At 34.7% G+C, this 17,410-nt stretch overlaps 2 protein-coding genes across 2 annotated transcripts; both read right to left on the bottom strand.

Moving 5' to 3' along the window:
- Positions 1-201: 201 nt before the first annotated feature.
- On the bottom strand, positions 202-6,654 carry LOC104877378 (putative disease resistance protein At3g14460). The gene is made up of 5 exons (XM_019223924.2): positions 4,289-6,654; positions 2,893-3,253; positions 2,302-2,370; positions 2,076-2,149; positions 202-850 (listed from the first exon to the last, which is right to left on the bottom strand). Exon 1 carries the CDS (start codon positions 6,465-6,467, stop codon positions 4,320-4,322), a length of 2,148 nt encoding a protein of 715 aa, XP_019079469.2. The 5' UTR covers positions 6,468-6,654; the 3' UTR covers positions 202-850; positions 2,076-2,149; positions 2,302-2,370; positions 2,893-3,253; positions 4,289-4,319.
- A 1,752-nt stretch (positions 6,655-8,406) lies between these two features.
- Positions 8,407-12,284, bottom strand: LOC100241991 (putative disease resistance RPP13-like protein 1). The gene is made up of 4 exons (XM_059741893.1): positions 10,884-12,284; positions 9,085-10,006; positions 8,845-8,949; positions 8,407-8,432 (listed from the first exon to the last, which is right to left on the bottom strand). Exons 1-4 carry the CDS (start codon positions 12,282-12,284, stop codon positions 8,407-8,409), a joined length of 2,454 nt encoding a protein of 817 aa, XP_059597876.1.
- Between the last annotated feature and the right edge of the window lie 5,126 nt (positions 12,285-17,410).

Below are 17,410 nucleotides of genomic sequence, written 5' to 3'. Positions count from 1 at the left end.
GGTAATTCATGTTCACTAATTGCATATAGAACATAATTAGCCCCTTCAAAAAAAATAATTAATTTGATCAATCATCTTCTAAGATGGCATGCAACATAAAAGGTAACAACATTATGCTACTTTTAAAATTTTTTCCTTTGGGTGTCAATGTCATAATGTGGGTACAAAATGATAGTAGAGGAACAAGTACATTGATAAAAATTAAAAAAGAAAAATTAGAAATTTATTTAGAGAAGTAGCATCGATTGCCTAGGGAATAAGTGCTTGCAAATGTTACTCCTTAGTCCCCAGTATGCTTGAAACAAACTGGAGACTGATCAGTTTCTTAAAGTATCAGAAGACAGAAGCCCAACTATAGCTAACCACACAAAAAGATGGAAGAACACTAAGCTGCCAAGGAGTAGTGACCCAACAAGAATCAAGGTAGACTTATCTGGGCCTGTCTGCAAGCCTTTTGCTCTGTCTTCCATAGGAGAAAAGGAATCTCTTCTGCCAACACATTGTTTGTATAAATGGCTACTGCACAGAAGCAATCCTCTTTACGCGACTCTTTAAAATTTCTCCTTTTCAACAGTGCATCCAATCCGAAGTTCATAATTGGAGATTTGCCAGTCTGTGTTGTTTAATTCTATGAACTCTACTGCATTCTTCTTTGCTTCCCCTTCATCTGCTTGGCAACTGGGCATTGGGAAATTTGGTCTTTAAAATCTGGAGCCAAGAAAGAATGCTTACACAGGCACTCATATCTGAACAGCCCCTCTCCTCATCAAACAATACAATAGCTGTTGAATCCACAAATCCCGCCGCCATGGCCACTTGCAGCTGCGCTGCAATTGTCATCAGTAATTGCCTGCAGAACAGACCAAGAAGTATTAATGCAGTTCCAATGGTTTGCAGTGTTCTGTTTTCGGTGCTTATAAAATCAAAATCAAGTGTTGTCTTGTAGTAATATCATTCCCAAAGTCTCTATCTTCTGATAAGAGGCAAGATGGTATCAGTGGGATTCTTGAAGCACGCCCAGGCATAAATAACTAAAGCCATATTTTCAAAAAAAAAATTGGTTACCAATAATAGAATTAGCATAGAATATGTAAAAACTGGAAAATCACCATGTTAATTTGAGCAGGTCATTCAAGTACATGTGGTTTTGGCCTCTTAAATATTCAATCACAAGTACGTTCTATATGATTTTAAGCTACTAGAGAAGTATGAAAAAGAAAATTATTAGAATGTCAATCAGTGTTGAAACTAATTTCCTCAAGTAACTTCTCTCAATATCCTTTTCGTTTGTGACAATACGGTTACAAGTTACAACTTAATTTTCATCTCCGAACTTACAATGTGAACATACTTGAGTTTGACTGCAACTCAACCCAACCAAGCAAGGGTCGTCCATAGTTGATACCATTGATGTTGGTTAATGGAATTGAGTCACAAGCTAGTCACAGGCTAGTCCAGCTTGACTAGTAGTCAAATATGCTCTCAAAATGAACTTTCTTGAGATTGAGAACAAACCTTGTATCATAAAAAGTTCAGAAAAATAAATCCGGAGAATATTTAATATAGTCAACAACCAACTCTTCTTCATAAGAGGTGGTGAATTAGCTCATAATATAGAAGAGTAAATTTTCTAAAGCATGAAGATGGGGAATAAGCTCAAAATCATCATTTCTATACAACATCAAAAAGTTCAATGAGAGAATTGCACTCAACTACTTTAAGATAATAACAACATCAAAATAAAAAACAAAACCACAAAAGTCTTATAGTCAAGACAATTTAATTACAATATTCGTCGTGGGAATTTTGCGGTATAGACCTTCATTTAGACTTGGACTTTTTAATTTTCTTCATGAATAAACAATTGGCTCCTGCTCAAATGAAAAATGAGAACCAATGCTCATAGTCACAAACAAAAGTGTATATAGGCATGGCAATGCCAATTTTGCAAATGATCGATCATTTGGTCATAGTCAAGACCTAAGAAAAGCCAAAACAAGAACAATAGAACATCAAAATTAGGACAGAAACATGTATAGCAACTACATAACAAAGATTTGTGTCAATCTGCTCACCTTTTGAAGGTGGTCCACTGGGTTAGTGCAAAATAGACTGACTTTTTTCTACAGGGGCCCTCAATCAGTGCTGGCTACTGAACCAGAAAAGAGTTCAGATAACTAAAAAATTCTATAAATTCAATACCATAAAAATACCTCACATAAAAATGTTGCTTTTGGAACTGTAGTTTTCCAAATGTTCCCAAATTTAAAAATACATTGGCATAAAGTTATTGATGTTTACCTCATATTTTTTTCTATGGTCATATCAAACATTGTTCTCATAGTAAGTCTTCTATGCTGATCCTTGTTACTTAATATGAGACACATAAAAGAAAAAAGTAGTGATCAATTTATTTTGATATTGAATGGAGCAAAGTTGTAACATGTATATTACATATGTAGCCAACTAAGTACATATTATGATGTGGGTAAGATTCAATACATATTTCAATAACCATGAATTACCTAAAAATGTATCCACATGTTCTTACAGGGGATAAATACACAAGTAGCTAAGAGTCATCTCTACCCATTCCGAAAAGTAAATTGATGGTGTCATGAAAATATGATAACTGGCTTCTTTAAAATATGAATTACCATGGGTCAATCTTTCTTTACTTCATTAGAAAATTCTTAAAAAAAAAAAAAAGAAAGACAGGATTGAGTATGCTGCATAACCAAATTCCCAATAAGAAAACTAAAAAATGAGTTATGGAGACATGCAATTGTAGAGATTGTTAGAAATTTTGAAACATGAGTACTTGGCCAGCTACTTTATGAATTGGAACTTAACTTTTCTAAAGAAAATAGGTTTAAGCATAGAAAAAATTACCTCACTGTATATTGATGCAGTACCACTTTCATTAAAATAACTGACCATTGATCACTATTTTTGGAGTTGAGAGAGGGCAATTGCATATATACAAGATCATGGGATTATGTTCCCTCTGGAACTCGATTTTGCTTATCAATAGCCCATGTACCACATTCTTCTCTGCTCCCCCTTCATCTACTTGGAAACAGGGCAATTGAAAAAAAATTGTCTTTAGAATCTGTATCCAAGAAAGAATACCCATACATGCAACAATCTAGACCACCTCCCATCTTCATCAAGCAATACAATGGTTGTTAAATCCACAAATCTCACTACCATGGCTACTAGTGTTTATGCTGCGAATGTCATCAGAAATTTCCTGCATAAACAGACCAAGAAGAAGCATTTGTTTTTAAAATCAGAAGCTTCTATAAATAAGTAAAGCATCTTATACAATGAGTATAGATTTACCTTGTCTTTAAAACTTACATTTTAAAAAAATTTAAAATTTGAGAGAATAAGAGCCTCTTGGACAAAGTTTTTAAAAATAATTTTTTTTAAAAAAAAATAGAAAACAGTTTTAAAAAATTAATGACACTGTTTGGTTATTCTTCTTGATTTCACGTTTTTAAAAACAAAGTAAAATAAAGAATAACTTTTAGAAAACAAGTAAAAATTATTTTCATCTGTTTTTTAAAATAATAGAAAAACACATGCATTCTATTATTTCTCTTCTACATAAAATTATCATTTGTCAATTAAAATTATCATTTGTTTTTAAAAAAATTGTTTCATAATTAAAAACAAAATTATTTATTTTTAATTAATATATAATTATGTATTTAATTTTTATTTTTTAATAAGACTTAACTTGAATTTGATTTCATATTATTATAATTTAATTTTATAAAATAAAAGTAATACATTGTTTTTAAAAATAATACAAATTCTTTAACCTAAACAACATTATTGTTTTTTGTTTTAAAAAACTATTTTTTAAAATATCTTGCCAAACATTCTAGTTTATAAAAAAATATAAAAAAACTATTTTTTGTTTTTTAATTTGAAAACAATTCTTAAAAATAAATTTTAAAAAACACTACCAAAATTTTTTGCCCTAAATTTTTTTTGATACCTTCATTGTTTTAAACAATTTTTAAAATTATTAATTTTTCAATGTAAATCTTTAAGAGTTAAAATACAAAAGTTACTATTATTTTATGATTTAAAAAAAAAACCCAGGAAGTACATACACTTAATTTTAGACTTAAGGAGGTCAAAACCTTAACAATGTAGGAGATTAAGTGATTCTTGAACGGAGGCAAGGAATTAAGCAGACCTATTCTTGAGATTAGAAATTTGGGTGGAACATAAATTTTGTAGAGAAAATAAGTTTTAAGCACACAACAATTACCTGCCCATGTGTTGGTGCAGTGCCACTTCCATTAAAATAGCACACGATTGATCAATATTTTTGGAATGTGAGATATATAACGCCATTCTTGCCCTTTCTCAAATTGGCACCGTTGTTCCAGTGAAGGACAATCGTAGACAAACAGATAAGAGAGGGAGTCTGGCAGTCTCTCTTTTGTCAAGTACTGGACCTTAGGGCAGCCGCTGATTCTTAAGGTTTCAAGAGTCGTGAGGTGGTGAAGACCCGCTTCTGTCAAGGATTGGAGCCTTCGGCACGACCAGATTCGTAATTCCTTGAGAGAGATAAGGCGTTGAAGAACAGATCCTGTTGAGAATTGGAGCTCAGGGCAGTTCCCGATGTGTAATTGTAGAAGAGAGGTGAGTTGTTGAAGCCCCCTGCTGTCAAGAGACTTGAGATTTGGAAGATTCCCGATTGAAAGATGAGTTAGAGAAGAAGGCAGCAGACACTCCTTGGGAAATAATTCCACGTCTTCACATCCACCATAGATTCTGAAATGAGTAAGAGAGGTCAGTCTTTGCAAATCCCAGTCCAGCTGTGGCGTGAGTTGGTTGCAGGTCCATATTTCAAGTTCCCTTAGGTTGGAAGGCAAACCCTCTCTGTGCAACAACAATTCTGGACAATCCTCTAAACTCAGTTTCTGCAGAGATGAATGGGTGTGCGCCAGCAATTTGAGATTGGAGCAATTGCAAATCTCATGGCACATCAAATCGAGAGCGGGCAGTTGGATGTATACAAGATTAGGGCACCCATAGATCTTCAAATTACTAAGAGATGTGGGATCCCCCTCTGAAATCGAGATGCAGAGCTCCTCAAGCCCCTTAAGACCATATATTTCGAAATAAGTCAACCTGGGGAAGATGTCCAATATTGAGAAGGACAACGAGAGAGAATCACATGTACCGCCATTGATTGATAGATTTTCGAGGACCGGGTGATGGCATCTGAACAACTCAGGTAGAAGAAGGTCCACTCTGGAAAAGTCGGAGATCGATAGTGATCTCAATGTAGTGGGTAAACCAACTTTGCTCGGGGACCTGGAAAAAGAAGAGTCACAAATTTTCAATCTGTACATGTTGGTTTGCAGGATTTCCTCCTCTAGTAGAGACTCCACAGAATCACATTTTCTAATGTAGAGACTGTGGGGTACCACAGGAAGTTGCTTCAACTGAGAGACGTCTGAAATTTCAATTTCTGAAGTTTGACTAGCTATGAAGAAGCCACAAGTTTGCCTTTTCAACTGCAATGCACGGGCAGCAGGAACGTTGAGTGTAGGCACAAGCAGCTGTGGGCAATTTCGAAGGTTAAGTTCCTTCAATGAAGGAAGGTGCATTGGTAATTCCCCAGTGAGTTTTGGACAGTCACTTATAGAAAGCTCCTGGAGACGAGGGAATTCTCCATGTCTGCCTCCACAACATAACCATTTCTCCCAATTGGACATATCTTCAAATGATAGAGTGTGCAGGGATGGGAATGAGGAATGCAGCAAGGAAGAAGAATTCCCATAAAACTCACTACCCACCCTCACTACTCCACTCATTTCTGAGATCTTTATATGTTCAAGACAAGGTAGCTGCCCCAATGGCGGCAATGTTGAGCAATTCCCACAATTTGAAAGCTGAAGGGACACGAGATTTGAAAATGATCCATCTCCAAGCCAATCTGGAAATGTTAGACCAGGATACCCTCCAATGGACAACTTTTTTAAATTTGGATGAGGTGTTAGCCTATTAAGAATATCATCTGTTGCCCCACTTTGTCTAACATAATCCCCAATCCGGTAGTGACTCCAATTCAAGGATAACTCATCAAGGTATTTCTTATCCTTCATATGCGCCTGCAATGCATCCTCAACACCCACCACATTCTCCATTTTTGAAATTTCAAGTTTTCCTCTAATATCTGAAAGCTTCCACAATTCTCCAAATCTGAATCCACTTTCTCCGACCACAGTAAAATTAGGCAATTTCTGCAAACTTTTTAATTGATCTATATCATTTGGCATTTCTTTCAATGAATTAGACCCACTAATATCAAGATAGCGCAAATTAATCAACTTCCTCATTTTTGAAGGCAATTCAAGAAGACACCTACATTTACTCAACATCATTGTTTGTAAATTGCACAAACAACATATTGATTCAGGTAATCTTTCAATCATTGTTGTAGAGAGATCCAAGTAACGCAACTGTTTTAAATTGTGTATTGAATCAGGCACATCTGTTATGTAGTATTCACACAATGACAACACGCGCAAGGATTTAAATTTTGGTAATATATTTTGTAAAACTCTTGTACTCAATAAATAAAAAGGATGGTGTCGTAATCTCTTCACCTCTAAGATTGTTCTGAGATTGAAGAATTTGAAAAAAAATATGAAGAATTTGAAGACAAAATATGGAGGAACACCTCAATTCATTCTGTGATACCTTTCTTTACAATGAATGAAAGCATAAATAAATAGCCTACGGATATGAGACAATTCCGGAATGGAATTTCCCTTACATGGAAAGTGAATAAACTCTTACATGGGAAGTGAATAAACTACTCTTACATGGAAAGTGAATAAAATACCTTGCTAGAATTACTCCTAAATATATAAACTACTCTTACATGGAAAGTGAATAAACTATCTTGCTAGAATTACTCCTAAATCAATTATAATAAAGGTTGTACATTACACTAATTAGGGAAGTAAACAGAGGATGCTGGCTTGATTTCCAACACTCCCCCTCAAGCCGCGTTGTAGATGTTGATCATTCCAAGTTTTTCTGTCAGATCTTTGAAGTTAACTCGAGCAAGAGCTTTTGTGAGAATGTCAGTCGTTTGACAGGTTGTCGGAGTGTAGCTGACTTTGAAAACTCCTTCTTCAATCTTTTCCTTGATAAAGTGTCGATCTATCTCCACGTGCTTAGTTCGATCATGATGAACCGGATTCTTAGCGATACTGATGGCAGCTTGATTGTCGCAGTATAACACCATGGGATGCTTGAAAGCTTCCTGAATATTCTGAGGAACTTGTATCTCTGTGATGCTAGAAGTGAATGCACGAAACGTAGGTGATAGCTTATCATAAGAAATAAAATTTCCAATGGGATGCTGAGTGCATGATCTAACTCCTTTCCTCCAAGCTATGGGCATATTAAGAATATCATTTTCTAACTCGGAATCAACAGTACCATCAGGAGCATTGTTACCTGGAAGTTTGCTTGGATTAGGACCCGGTTCTGCCTCATGGGTTTGTTGAGAAAGTGCTCTTTCCTCCGTTTCCTCTTGGATGTGCTCCTTATCCCACAAGTCAACAATGGACTCGGGTTGATTAAATGACTCTGGAGGAATGTGATTTTCAGTGGTGATGGGTGACTCACTGAATGACTCAAGATCCCAAAATTGATATTCTTGAGTTGAATTCTCCCCCTGAATATCGTTTTTGGGATAGTAAGGCTGGGTTTCAAAAAAGGTGACATCCATTGAATTGTAGAATTTTCTTGTGACCGGAGAGTAACACTTATACCCTTTTTGATTTGAAGAATACCCAAGAAAGATGCACTTGAGTGACCTAGGATCAAGTTTACTTCTATGTTGTTGATTGATATGAACAAAGACAGAGCACCCGAAAATTTTGGGTGGGACGGTGGAGATGAGACGAGTAGTCGAAAAGGATTTTAGGAGTGTTTGACAAGGTGTTTGGAATTTTAGTACCCTAGACGGCATCCTATTGATGAGGTAGGCTGCCGTAAGGACAGCTTGCCCCCAGAATAATTTTGGAACATTCATGGAGAACATTAGTGATCTAGCCACCTCTAACAAATGCCTATTTTTCCTTTCAGCGATTCCGTTTTGTTGTGGGGTATCAACACATGAACTTAAGTGAACTATCCCTTCTTGTGCTAGAAATTCTCCTAGAATGGAGTTGAAATAATCCCTAGCATTATCAGACTTTAGAATTTGTATTTTTGACTGGAATTGGGTCTGAATCATATTTTTAAAATTTTTGAAAATTTGACTCGTTTCAGATTTTTCTTTCATGAGGAATACCTAAGTTAATCTAGTGTGATCATCTATGAATGAGACAAACCACCTGGTACCAGTTACATTTTTTATTCTTGACGGACCCCAGATATCGCTATGAATCATTGAGAATGGACTAGACTCTTTATAGGGTTGAATGGGAAAGTGAGACCAGACTTGCTTTGATAATTGACAGATTTCACACTCAAAGGATTTTGGATTTTTATTAAATAATGAAGGAAATAAATGCTTGAGATACATAACATTTGGATGACCTAAGCGATAGTGCCACAACCTAATTGCACTATCGTTATTTTGACATGAAACCGAAAAAGAATTACTACCAACTGTCATTTGAGGTTGTTCTTGTGGATCATGGCGCTCCTTAAGGATGTAGAGTCCAGAGCATTCCTCAGCATTGCCAATCGTCTTCCCCGAATCCAAATCCTGAAATTCACAGTGAGTGGAGGAAAAATTAGTAATACACCTCTTTTCCTTAGTGAGTTTACTAATTGACAATAGATTACAGTCCAAGTTAGGAACAAGGAGAACAGAGTTGAGAGTAAGATCCCTTGATAGCACAACTGAACCTGTTTCGGCAACCTTTGATAGTGAACCATCTGCTATTCGGACTGTTAAATTATTTGGACATGAGCTATATGTATCAAAAATTGTCGCATCTCCCGTCATATGATCAGATGCTCCTGAGTCCACTATCCAAGGTTTTTTACGTTTCTTACCAGCAGTGAAGGCACTCAAAAAATTACCTTTGTGAGCCAAGGTTCCGGAACCAATGACCTGGTTGGAAGATGAGCCAATTTGTGACTGTACTGACAAAAGAGGAGACAGTAGTTTCTGAAGCATCTCCATTTGCTCCTTATTAAAAGGGCTAGCTTCAGGTTGTGGCGATTGTTCATCGGTAGCCACATGATTGCCTCGTCCTTCTTTCTCAAGTGGTTGACGTGGCTTCCAATCTACTGGCTTTCCATGAATCTTCCAGCAAGTTTCTCTTGAGTGTCCCGGCTTTCTGCAATGATCACACCAAGGTCTACCTCCTTTAATTTTTTGACGGTTGTCAAAAGGAGCGAATTGAGTCTTAAGAGCCGAGCTTTCTGCCATATTTAGTTGTTGATGGGATCCCATCATGAGATTTTTCCGACTTTCTTCGCGACGGACTTCAGAGAATGCCTCTCTGAGGCTAGGTAGGGGTTTTACTCCCATGATTCTTCCTCTGATTTCATCAAGATTTTTGTTCAAACCTAACAAAAATTTAAACACACGTTTCCCTTCGACAATCTTTTTATACAAAAAACCATCTGTAACACAATTCCAGTTATGAACCTCAAACGTATCAAGTTGACGCCATAGACGAGTAAGAGTATTGAAATATTCAGTTACCGTAAGGTTCCCTTGACGCAAATCGTGGAGGATGCCTTCAATCTGGATGATTTCAGATGTGTTTTCCTTGTCTGAGAAAGTTTCTTTTGCAGTGTCCCAGATTTCTTTGGCAGTATCAAATGACAGAAAATTTTCACCAATGTCAGCGGTCATAGAGTTGACTAGCCAGGACATGACCATATTATTTTCTGCTATCCACTTTTTGTAGGTTGATGCTGTGGTTTCTGGTGCCGCCGAAGCTCCGGTGATGAAGTCATCTTTCTCCTTTCCCCGTATAAACATTAATATGGACTGAGACCATTGCAAATAATTTTGCCCATTCAGTTTATGGGCTGTGATTGGAAGATGAGAGGTTTCCATCTGATGAGAGGATGAAGATGATGAGATGATGATATCAGAAGTAGAGGATGATGAATTGGTAGCCATTCCAAAGGCTGGACCGTATTTAGGCATAAATTAGAAGAATAGAATTGAGTAAAAAAAAAATTGACTAAAGATGAAGACGATGAGACAGGATTAAACCTGCTCTGATACCATGAAGAATTTGAAAAAAAATATGAAGAATTTGAAGACAAAATATGGAGGAACACCTCAATTCATTCTGTGATACCTTTCTTTACAATGAATGAAAGCATAAATAAATAGCCTACGGATATGAGACAATTCCGGTTTGGAATTTCTCTTACATGGAAAGTGAATAAACTCTTACATGGGAAGTGAATAAACTACTCTTACATGGAAAGTGAATAAACTACCTTGCTAGAATTACTCCTAAATATATAAACTACTCTTACATGGAAAGTGAATAAACTACCTTGCTAGAATTACTCCTAAATCAATTATAATAAAGGTTGTACATTACACTAATTAGGGAAGTAAATAGAGGATGCTGGCTTGATTTCCAACAGAGATGTTTGGCTTCACCAACAGACTCAAAAGTTTCAAACACAACTGCCTTGTCATCGTCACTTTTAAAGTGGAGAAAATGGCGAGCCTTATCAGATATTTTTTGCAGCTTACAATCTTCCAATCGAATGCAAAATTCTTGGGAGATATGTTGAGCCAAGTCATGTATTAGATCATGCATTACAAAGCATGATTATTCTCCTCTAATACATTTTAGAAAGAATGACTTTGCTAAAAGTTCATTAAAATATGAATCACCTACCTCTTCCATTCTTCTGTTACTTTGTCCTGAGTGTAAAAGCCCTTCTGCCATCCATAATAGAATCAGCTTCTCTTTGTCAAATTCATAATCCTTGGGAAAAATTGAACAGTAAGCAAAACAACGCTTCACAGGAGGAGAGAGATGATGATAACTCAATCTAAGAGACGGAAGAATTTCATGATCAGTTTGGGAATGCCACGTTTCGCTATTCAAAATATCTTCCCATTCTCTTTTTTCGGCCTTGTAGTACAAGAGGCTTCCGAGTGCTTTAACAGCCAAAGGCAATCCTTGGCACTTGTCCACAATCTTTCTCCCTATGGGTTCAAGCTGTCGATAAGCGCTGGAGTGTCCGTTTGGAAATGCAAGTTTTGTAAATAGGGACCAACTATCTTGAGGGCTTAATGTCCCCAGATGATGAGTAGGGACCGCTCGCATGATTTTTGCAGCAGTTTCACTACGACTAGTCACAACGATCTTGCTTCCCTCTGCTGCAGTGAGGAGTGGAATTCGTAGGCCATCCCAATGAAGAGACTTCATATCCCATACGTCGTCCAGAACAAGAAGAAATTTCTTGTTACCTACTCTCTCTTTGAGTTTAAGCTGAAGCAAATTTAGGGTGTCATCAGGTTTAGTTTCAGAACTGATTTCCTTGAGAATTGATTTTGTCACCTCCTTGATGAGAAAAATCTCAGTGGAAACACAGACCCATGCTTTCAAGTGGAAGTGTTGCTTGACCGTGTCATGGTTATAGAGAAGCTGAGCGAGTGTGGTCTTGCCGCTGCCGCCCATGCCCACTATGGACATCACATCTACGTTGTTGCCTGTTGAATTTTCCTTATCAGAAAGCAACCATTTCACCATCTCCTCCTTAATTTCATTCCTGCCGTACACAGAGGACTCGTCCACCAGAGAAGTGGATGGTGGTCTTGGTGACAGTTCCTCACCCTCGCCTTCTTTCAGCCCAAACTCAACTTTTTCTTGTGCAATGTTTTCAAGTACAGTAATCAAGCCCATGACCCTGGACTTTATGCTTTGATTAGCAAATGGAACCTTAACCCAAGTAGAGACCTTTTCCCAGTTCCACGCCTTATGAGTTCCGCTAGCTTGGGAATCAGAAGCTTCGATCTCGCACCGCAAGGCTTCAGTAGCGATCTCGTCCAACAGGTCCTCCGCATGATACGCAACATCCTTAACCTGAACCAGCCAGTCTTTGACTAGTGAGTCTGAAAATTGCTTCATCTCCGCATCATTGAGCACTTTGTGGACAACCAGCAATTTCCTCTCCAATTTGTTGAGGAGTTCATGGCTGAGCTTTTGTGCCCGGATGAAGTTGACGAGCTCCGGAGAAGCCAACCTGTCGAATAGAACTTTAAGTGAAGCGGAGAGGAGTGCGTCCGCCATTGCAAAAGGAATTCAGCGAGATTCAATACAGGAAAAATGAAGGTAAGCGGAATGCAGAATCACAGCAGCAAACTGCAAAGCAAAGAGTAAGGACTGGTCTCTTTTGCCAAGGGCTTGAACTTGAAGGAATCATTGATGGTGGTGGACCAGATGCAGACTTTTTTGCCAAACACAGTAATTGAGTGGTGACCGGTGAGTAAAAGAAAGCCAAGGGGAAAGCAAAAGCAGCAAAAAAAAAAACCTGATGCCAGGCTCTGTTGAGTAAGGTGGGTAGAGCCGCAGTTGAACTAAATCTAGTGGAGCCTGCGATGTCTACTGGACCATTTTCCGGAGGTAATTTCACGCTTCGCTTGTTCTAAATCTGGCTTTGATTTGGGTTTTTCAGTTACTGTTACCAAACCTACAAGTGGGTCTCCAACGAAATTTATAATTTCTCTATTTGTTTTTCCCTTTTTGTGGGATGTGTAATGCAGCTTTCATATAATTCTTTGGCTCCTTGACGTGGGTTTCGTATCACGGTGTCGTATGAAGAAAGAGTGGTCCTTTTGGGAATGAGTCATTGTGCATGGTTCCCAATATGGGAAGATTCCCTCGTTTCCATATCTGGGGAGATACGGACTATTTTATTGCCTTGTCCGAAAACTATTGCAGAAGAGATTTTCCTTATACAGGTTATTTTTCTTCAATTAGGAGATTTTGCTAGATTTAGATTTGTTCCCTTTTTGGAAGTTATTTCTTCTTTATCGAGGTGCTTCTTCAATTATCCAACTTTTAAATGCCTCTTGTTTTATCTTACAGCACTTATTGCTTGGTGCTGGGAGCAATACTCAGCTTCACCATAAAATCACCACAAAAAAAAAAAAAAAAAAAAAAAACTTAAGGCTTCATTTTTGAACTAAACTCGCAGTTACCAATTGAGACTTTAGTTAATTTTTTTTTTAAATTTAAAATTTAATTAAAAATTATTAAATTACAATTTATGATTGAAATTTTAAAAATATATTTAAATAATAATTTATTTATATTTAAATTTAAAAATCTAGTATTACTTCAACAAACATAAATTGATAAATAGAAGATATTATAAATGAATATTTTATTTATTAATAAATTAATAATCTTAAAATAATAAACTTATATAACATATAAATAATATATAAAATTGTATAATTTATTAATTTAAGATATTTAATTTATTGTTTTTTAAGATATTAATTTATTTGTATTATGATAAATTTATCTTTATCGAAATAATAGTATACTTTTAAGCTGTAATTGATAACTGAGATTTCAATTATAATTTTTTTTTTACTTTCAAATTTAATTAAAAACTATTAAATAACAATTTATGATTGAAATTTAAAAAATATACTTAAATAATAAATTATTTATATTTAAACTTAAAAATCTAATATTACTTCAACAAACATAAATTGATAAATAAAAGATATTATAAATGAATATTTTATTTATTAATAAATTAATAATCTTAAAATAATAAATTTATATAACATATAAATAATATATAAAATTGTATAATTTATTAATTTAAGATATTTAATTTGTTGTTTTTTAAGATATTAATTTATTTGTACTATGATAAATTTATCTTTATGAAAATAATAGTATACTTTTAAGTCGCAGTTGGTAACTGAGATTTCAATTATAATTTTTTTTTTACTTTCAAATTTAATTAAAAACCATTAAATTATAATTTATTATTGAAATTAAAAATATATACTTTAATAATAAATTATTTATATTTAAACTTAAGAATCTAATATTAGTTCAAAAAGCATAAATTAATAAATAGAAGATATTATAGATGAATATTTTATTTATTAATAAATTAATAATCTTAAAATAATAAACTTATATAACATATAAATAATATATATAATTGTATAATTTATTAATTTAAAATATTTAATTTGTTATTTTTTAAAATATTAATTTATTTGTATTATGACAGATTTATCTTTATCGAAATAATAGTATACTCTTAAGCCGTAGTTGTCATATATAGATTTTTTTACAAAATTAGTTAATGAAATTAATTACAAAAAGTCTACTACAAAATGTAATTTTTAATAGTTTAATTAAAGTCACAAAAAATATCCACTAAACATTAATATATATAGTGCAAAATAAAAAAACATATATAATCTCACATGGAACCTATGTGTAACTAAATTTTTAAATTTAAATATAAATAATTTATTATTTAAATATATTTTTAAAATTTCAATCATAAATTGTAATTTAATAATTTTTAATTAAATTTTTAATTTAAAAAAAATTAACTAAATCCTCAGTTGGCAATTGCGGCTTTAGTTAAAAAATGAAACCGCAGTTGTTAACTGCGGCTTTAGTTCAAATATGAAGTCATAGTTGTCAACTGCGGCTTTAAATAAAATGATAAAAAAAAAAATTAATGACATAGCGTTTATATGGCGCCAAAGAGGTCAGTTTAAACATAAGTTTCAAAAAGTGGTTAGATGTTACATTTGTTTATTTTTTTTAAATGGGTCATTTTGAGCCAAAACTCGAAATTGAGGGAAATCCCGGTGAATCTAGATGCCAAAATTGTGGAGTAGGTGGATAGACGTTGACTAATTGATTGTCTCAAAATTTTCTTTTCTGTTTTATTTGTTGAAATTTTATTCCTTAAAACCAACTTAAAAAGTATAGCAAATCTTAATTTTTCAAAACATATTAGAAATAAATTTTTAATACTAAAAGTGATTTTTTAGATTCTTAATAGTATTTTTAAAATTTTGTCAAATATTTAATCTTTTTTAAGATAAAAACAAGTCTAAGGATATTGAACCCACCAAAACCGATGATTTAAAAATCATAATAAACATTATGTCAAATACTTAATATAAATAATCTTAAGGAGTACATTATTGAGTTTTCTGCGAACGTACTTCTTTCTTTGAATCAATTTTAGTGGGTGGTGGACCCCAAGATTAGGACGATTTATTTATTTATTTATTTTCTCAATTTGGTGGAGTGGGTGGGTAGATTTGGTGGAGTCGCATCCTAGGCGCCGGCATTGAGAGGGTTGGCCAAAGGCCAAAAGCCAAAAGCAAAAGCATCCTACCATTCCTTCTTTTCCACTTTTATTTATTGAAATTTTAATCCTTCCAATGAACTTGACAACCATCTTAAAATAATTCTTCTGAGCTATTGATTTAAAATAAAAAGGATCATTTCTAATAATTTTTTTTAAGAAAAGATAATTATTGTCTTAGACTCTATTTGATAATAATTTCAAAAAATATTTTTAATTTTAAAAATATTATTTTTAAAAAATAAGATATTTATTAAAATTTAAAAAATATTTTTAAAAATATGAAAATTTATTTATAATATTAAAAAATCACTTATTATGTTTCCTAAAATAACAACCTAAGTGGTGATTCTACTCTCCAACTTGTCAAGGAGTTCATGGCTGAGCTTTTTGTGTCGGATGAAGTTGATGACCTCCGGAGAAGCCAACCTATGGAATAAAACTTGAAAGGAAGTCGAGAGGAGTGCGTCCGCCATACCTGTTGCCTGCAAAACTGAAGGCTGGTCTCTATTGTAGGGACCACCCCTAAGTGTACACGTGGCAAGCCACCCTAGCCTCACAAGGCACTCCTCCGGTGGACACGTGACACGTCCCACCTCTGTCCGAACATACACAAGACACCCCACCATCAACATTACACGTGGCACACACGCCCTTTGTCCGGACCCAGTAGTTGTCATCCCAAACGGGATTCCTGACCATATTTCGCGTACAATCATTACTCATTTTGCCAAAAACATACTCGATAAGACATTCCTGGGTCTTTTTAGGCGACCTACCACAACCTGCCCTGCGTCGCCTATAGAGTGAAAAGACAAGTGTGATGACAAATCATCCCCCCAACAATCTTTGTGAGCCGCCTACAGGATAATGATGGTTCTGCCACCCTTTGAGCACCATCATGACCGCAAAAGTCAAAGAATCTTCTCATCTTCAAAGTGACGAGGTTCCAAACATTATAAAAGGCCCTCAACGACCCAATCAAGAGAGGAGGTAAGCATTCCTAAAAAAAAGGCCCAAGAATATTAATATGCTTAATCGCCAGACTAACAAAAGCTTTGAAGGGTGTGTCCGGACCACCTATCTGAACATCTTTTGCAGGACAAAAAAAGGAAACATCATTCTCAGTTGAGGAGGTGTTCAAACATTTTTTGCAGGACAAAAGAAGAAAACATCATTCTCAGTTGAGGAGGCGAGTACTTCAGGGAGCTATAGTGACTATGGGTCCTTCCACCACCAACATCTATTGCCACAATGCACAAGGCTTGAAGGAATGATTGATGGAGATGGACCCAAGTGCCGACTTTTTTGCCAAACAACATAATTGAGTGATTAGTAAAACAAAGCAAAGGGAAACCAAAGGCCAAAAAAGCTGTGGTGGACCCAGATGCTGACTTTTTTGCACAGACAGCATTGCCTTGTGTCTTTTTAGTAGAACAAAGCAAAGGGAAAAGCAAAAGCAGAAAAAACAAATTTTTTTTCTCTAAAATATCTATTGAAGTGTCCTACATTTCTGGTCGGAATATATAATTTTTTTGAAGTGTCCCACATTTCTAGTCGAAATATATAATTTTTTAATAAAAAAAATATTATATAGATTATTTTCTAAATTCATGTACAAATGTAATTAGATTTTTTATAAAATAAAAAGGCAATAGATTAACTAATGACAACCACATAAAATTTAATAATTAATTAATTAATTAACTAATATTAGGTTAATTAAGACTCAAATTATTTGGCCATTAGAGTCATGAGAGCCTAAAAGAGAAGCTAACAACAAAGATTATGCATATCCGAATAGGATTTAAGCAACTTGCAAAGAAATTTCCCATATGAAGTTGGTAATTATGAGGAAGAGAAAATTTCTAATGGAAAAAGGATTGTGAGAAAACAAAGGTTATGCTTAGTTAAGAAAAACACCCAAACGGGGGGGAGGGGGGGAGGGTGAATTGGGTTTTTAAAATCTTTTCAATCACAACAAATTTAAACAAAATATAAGCAAAGTAAAGAGATAGAGTTTAGAGAATTCAAACTCGGGTTTATAGTG

The sequence above is a fragment of the Vitis vinifera genome, chromosome 13, assembly GCF_030704535.1.
Source record: "Vitis vinifera cultivar Pinot Noir 40024 chromosome 13, ASM3070453v1".
NCBI lineage: Eukaryota > Viridiplantae > Streptophyta > Magnoliopsida > Vitales > Vitaceae > Vitis > Vitis vinifera.
Note: the sequence above shows the minus strand (reverse complement) of the source record. Positions and strands in the feature narration are given on the sequence as shown.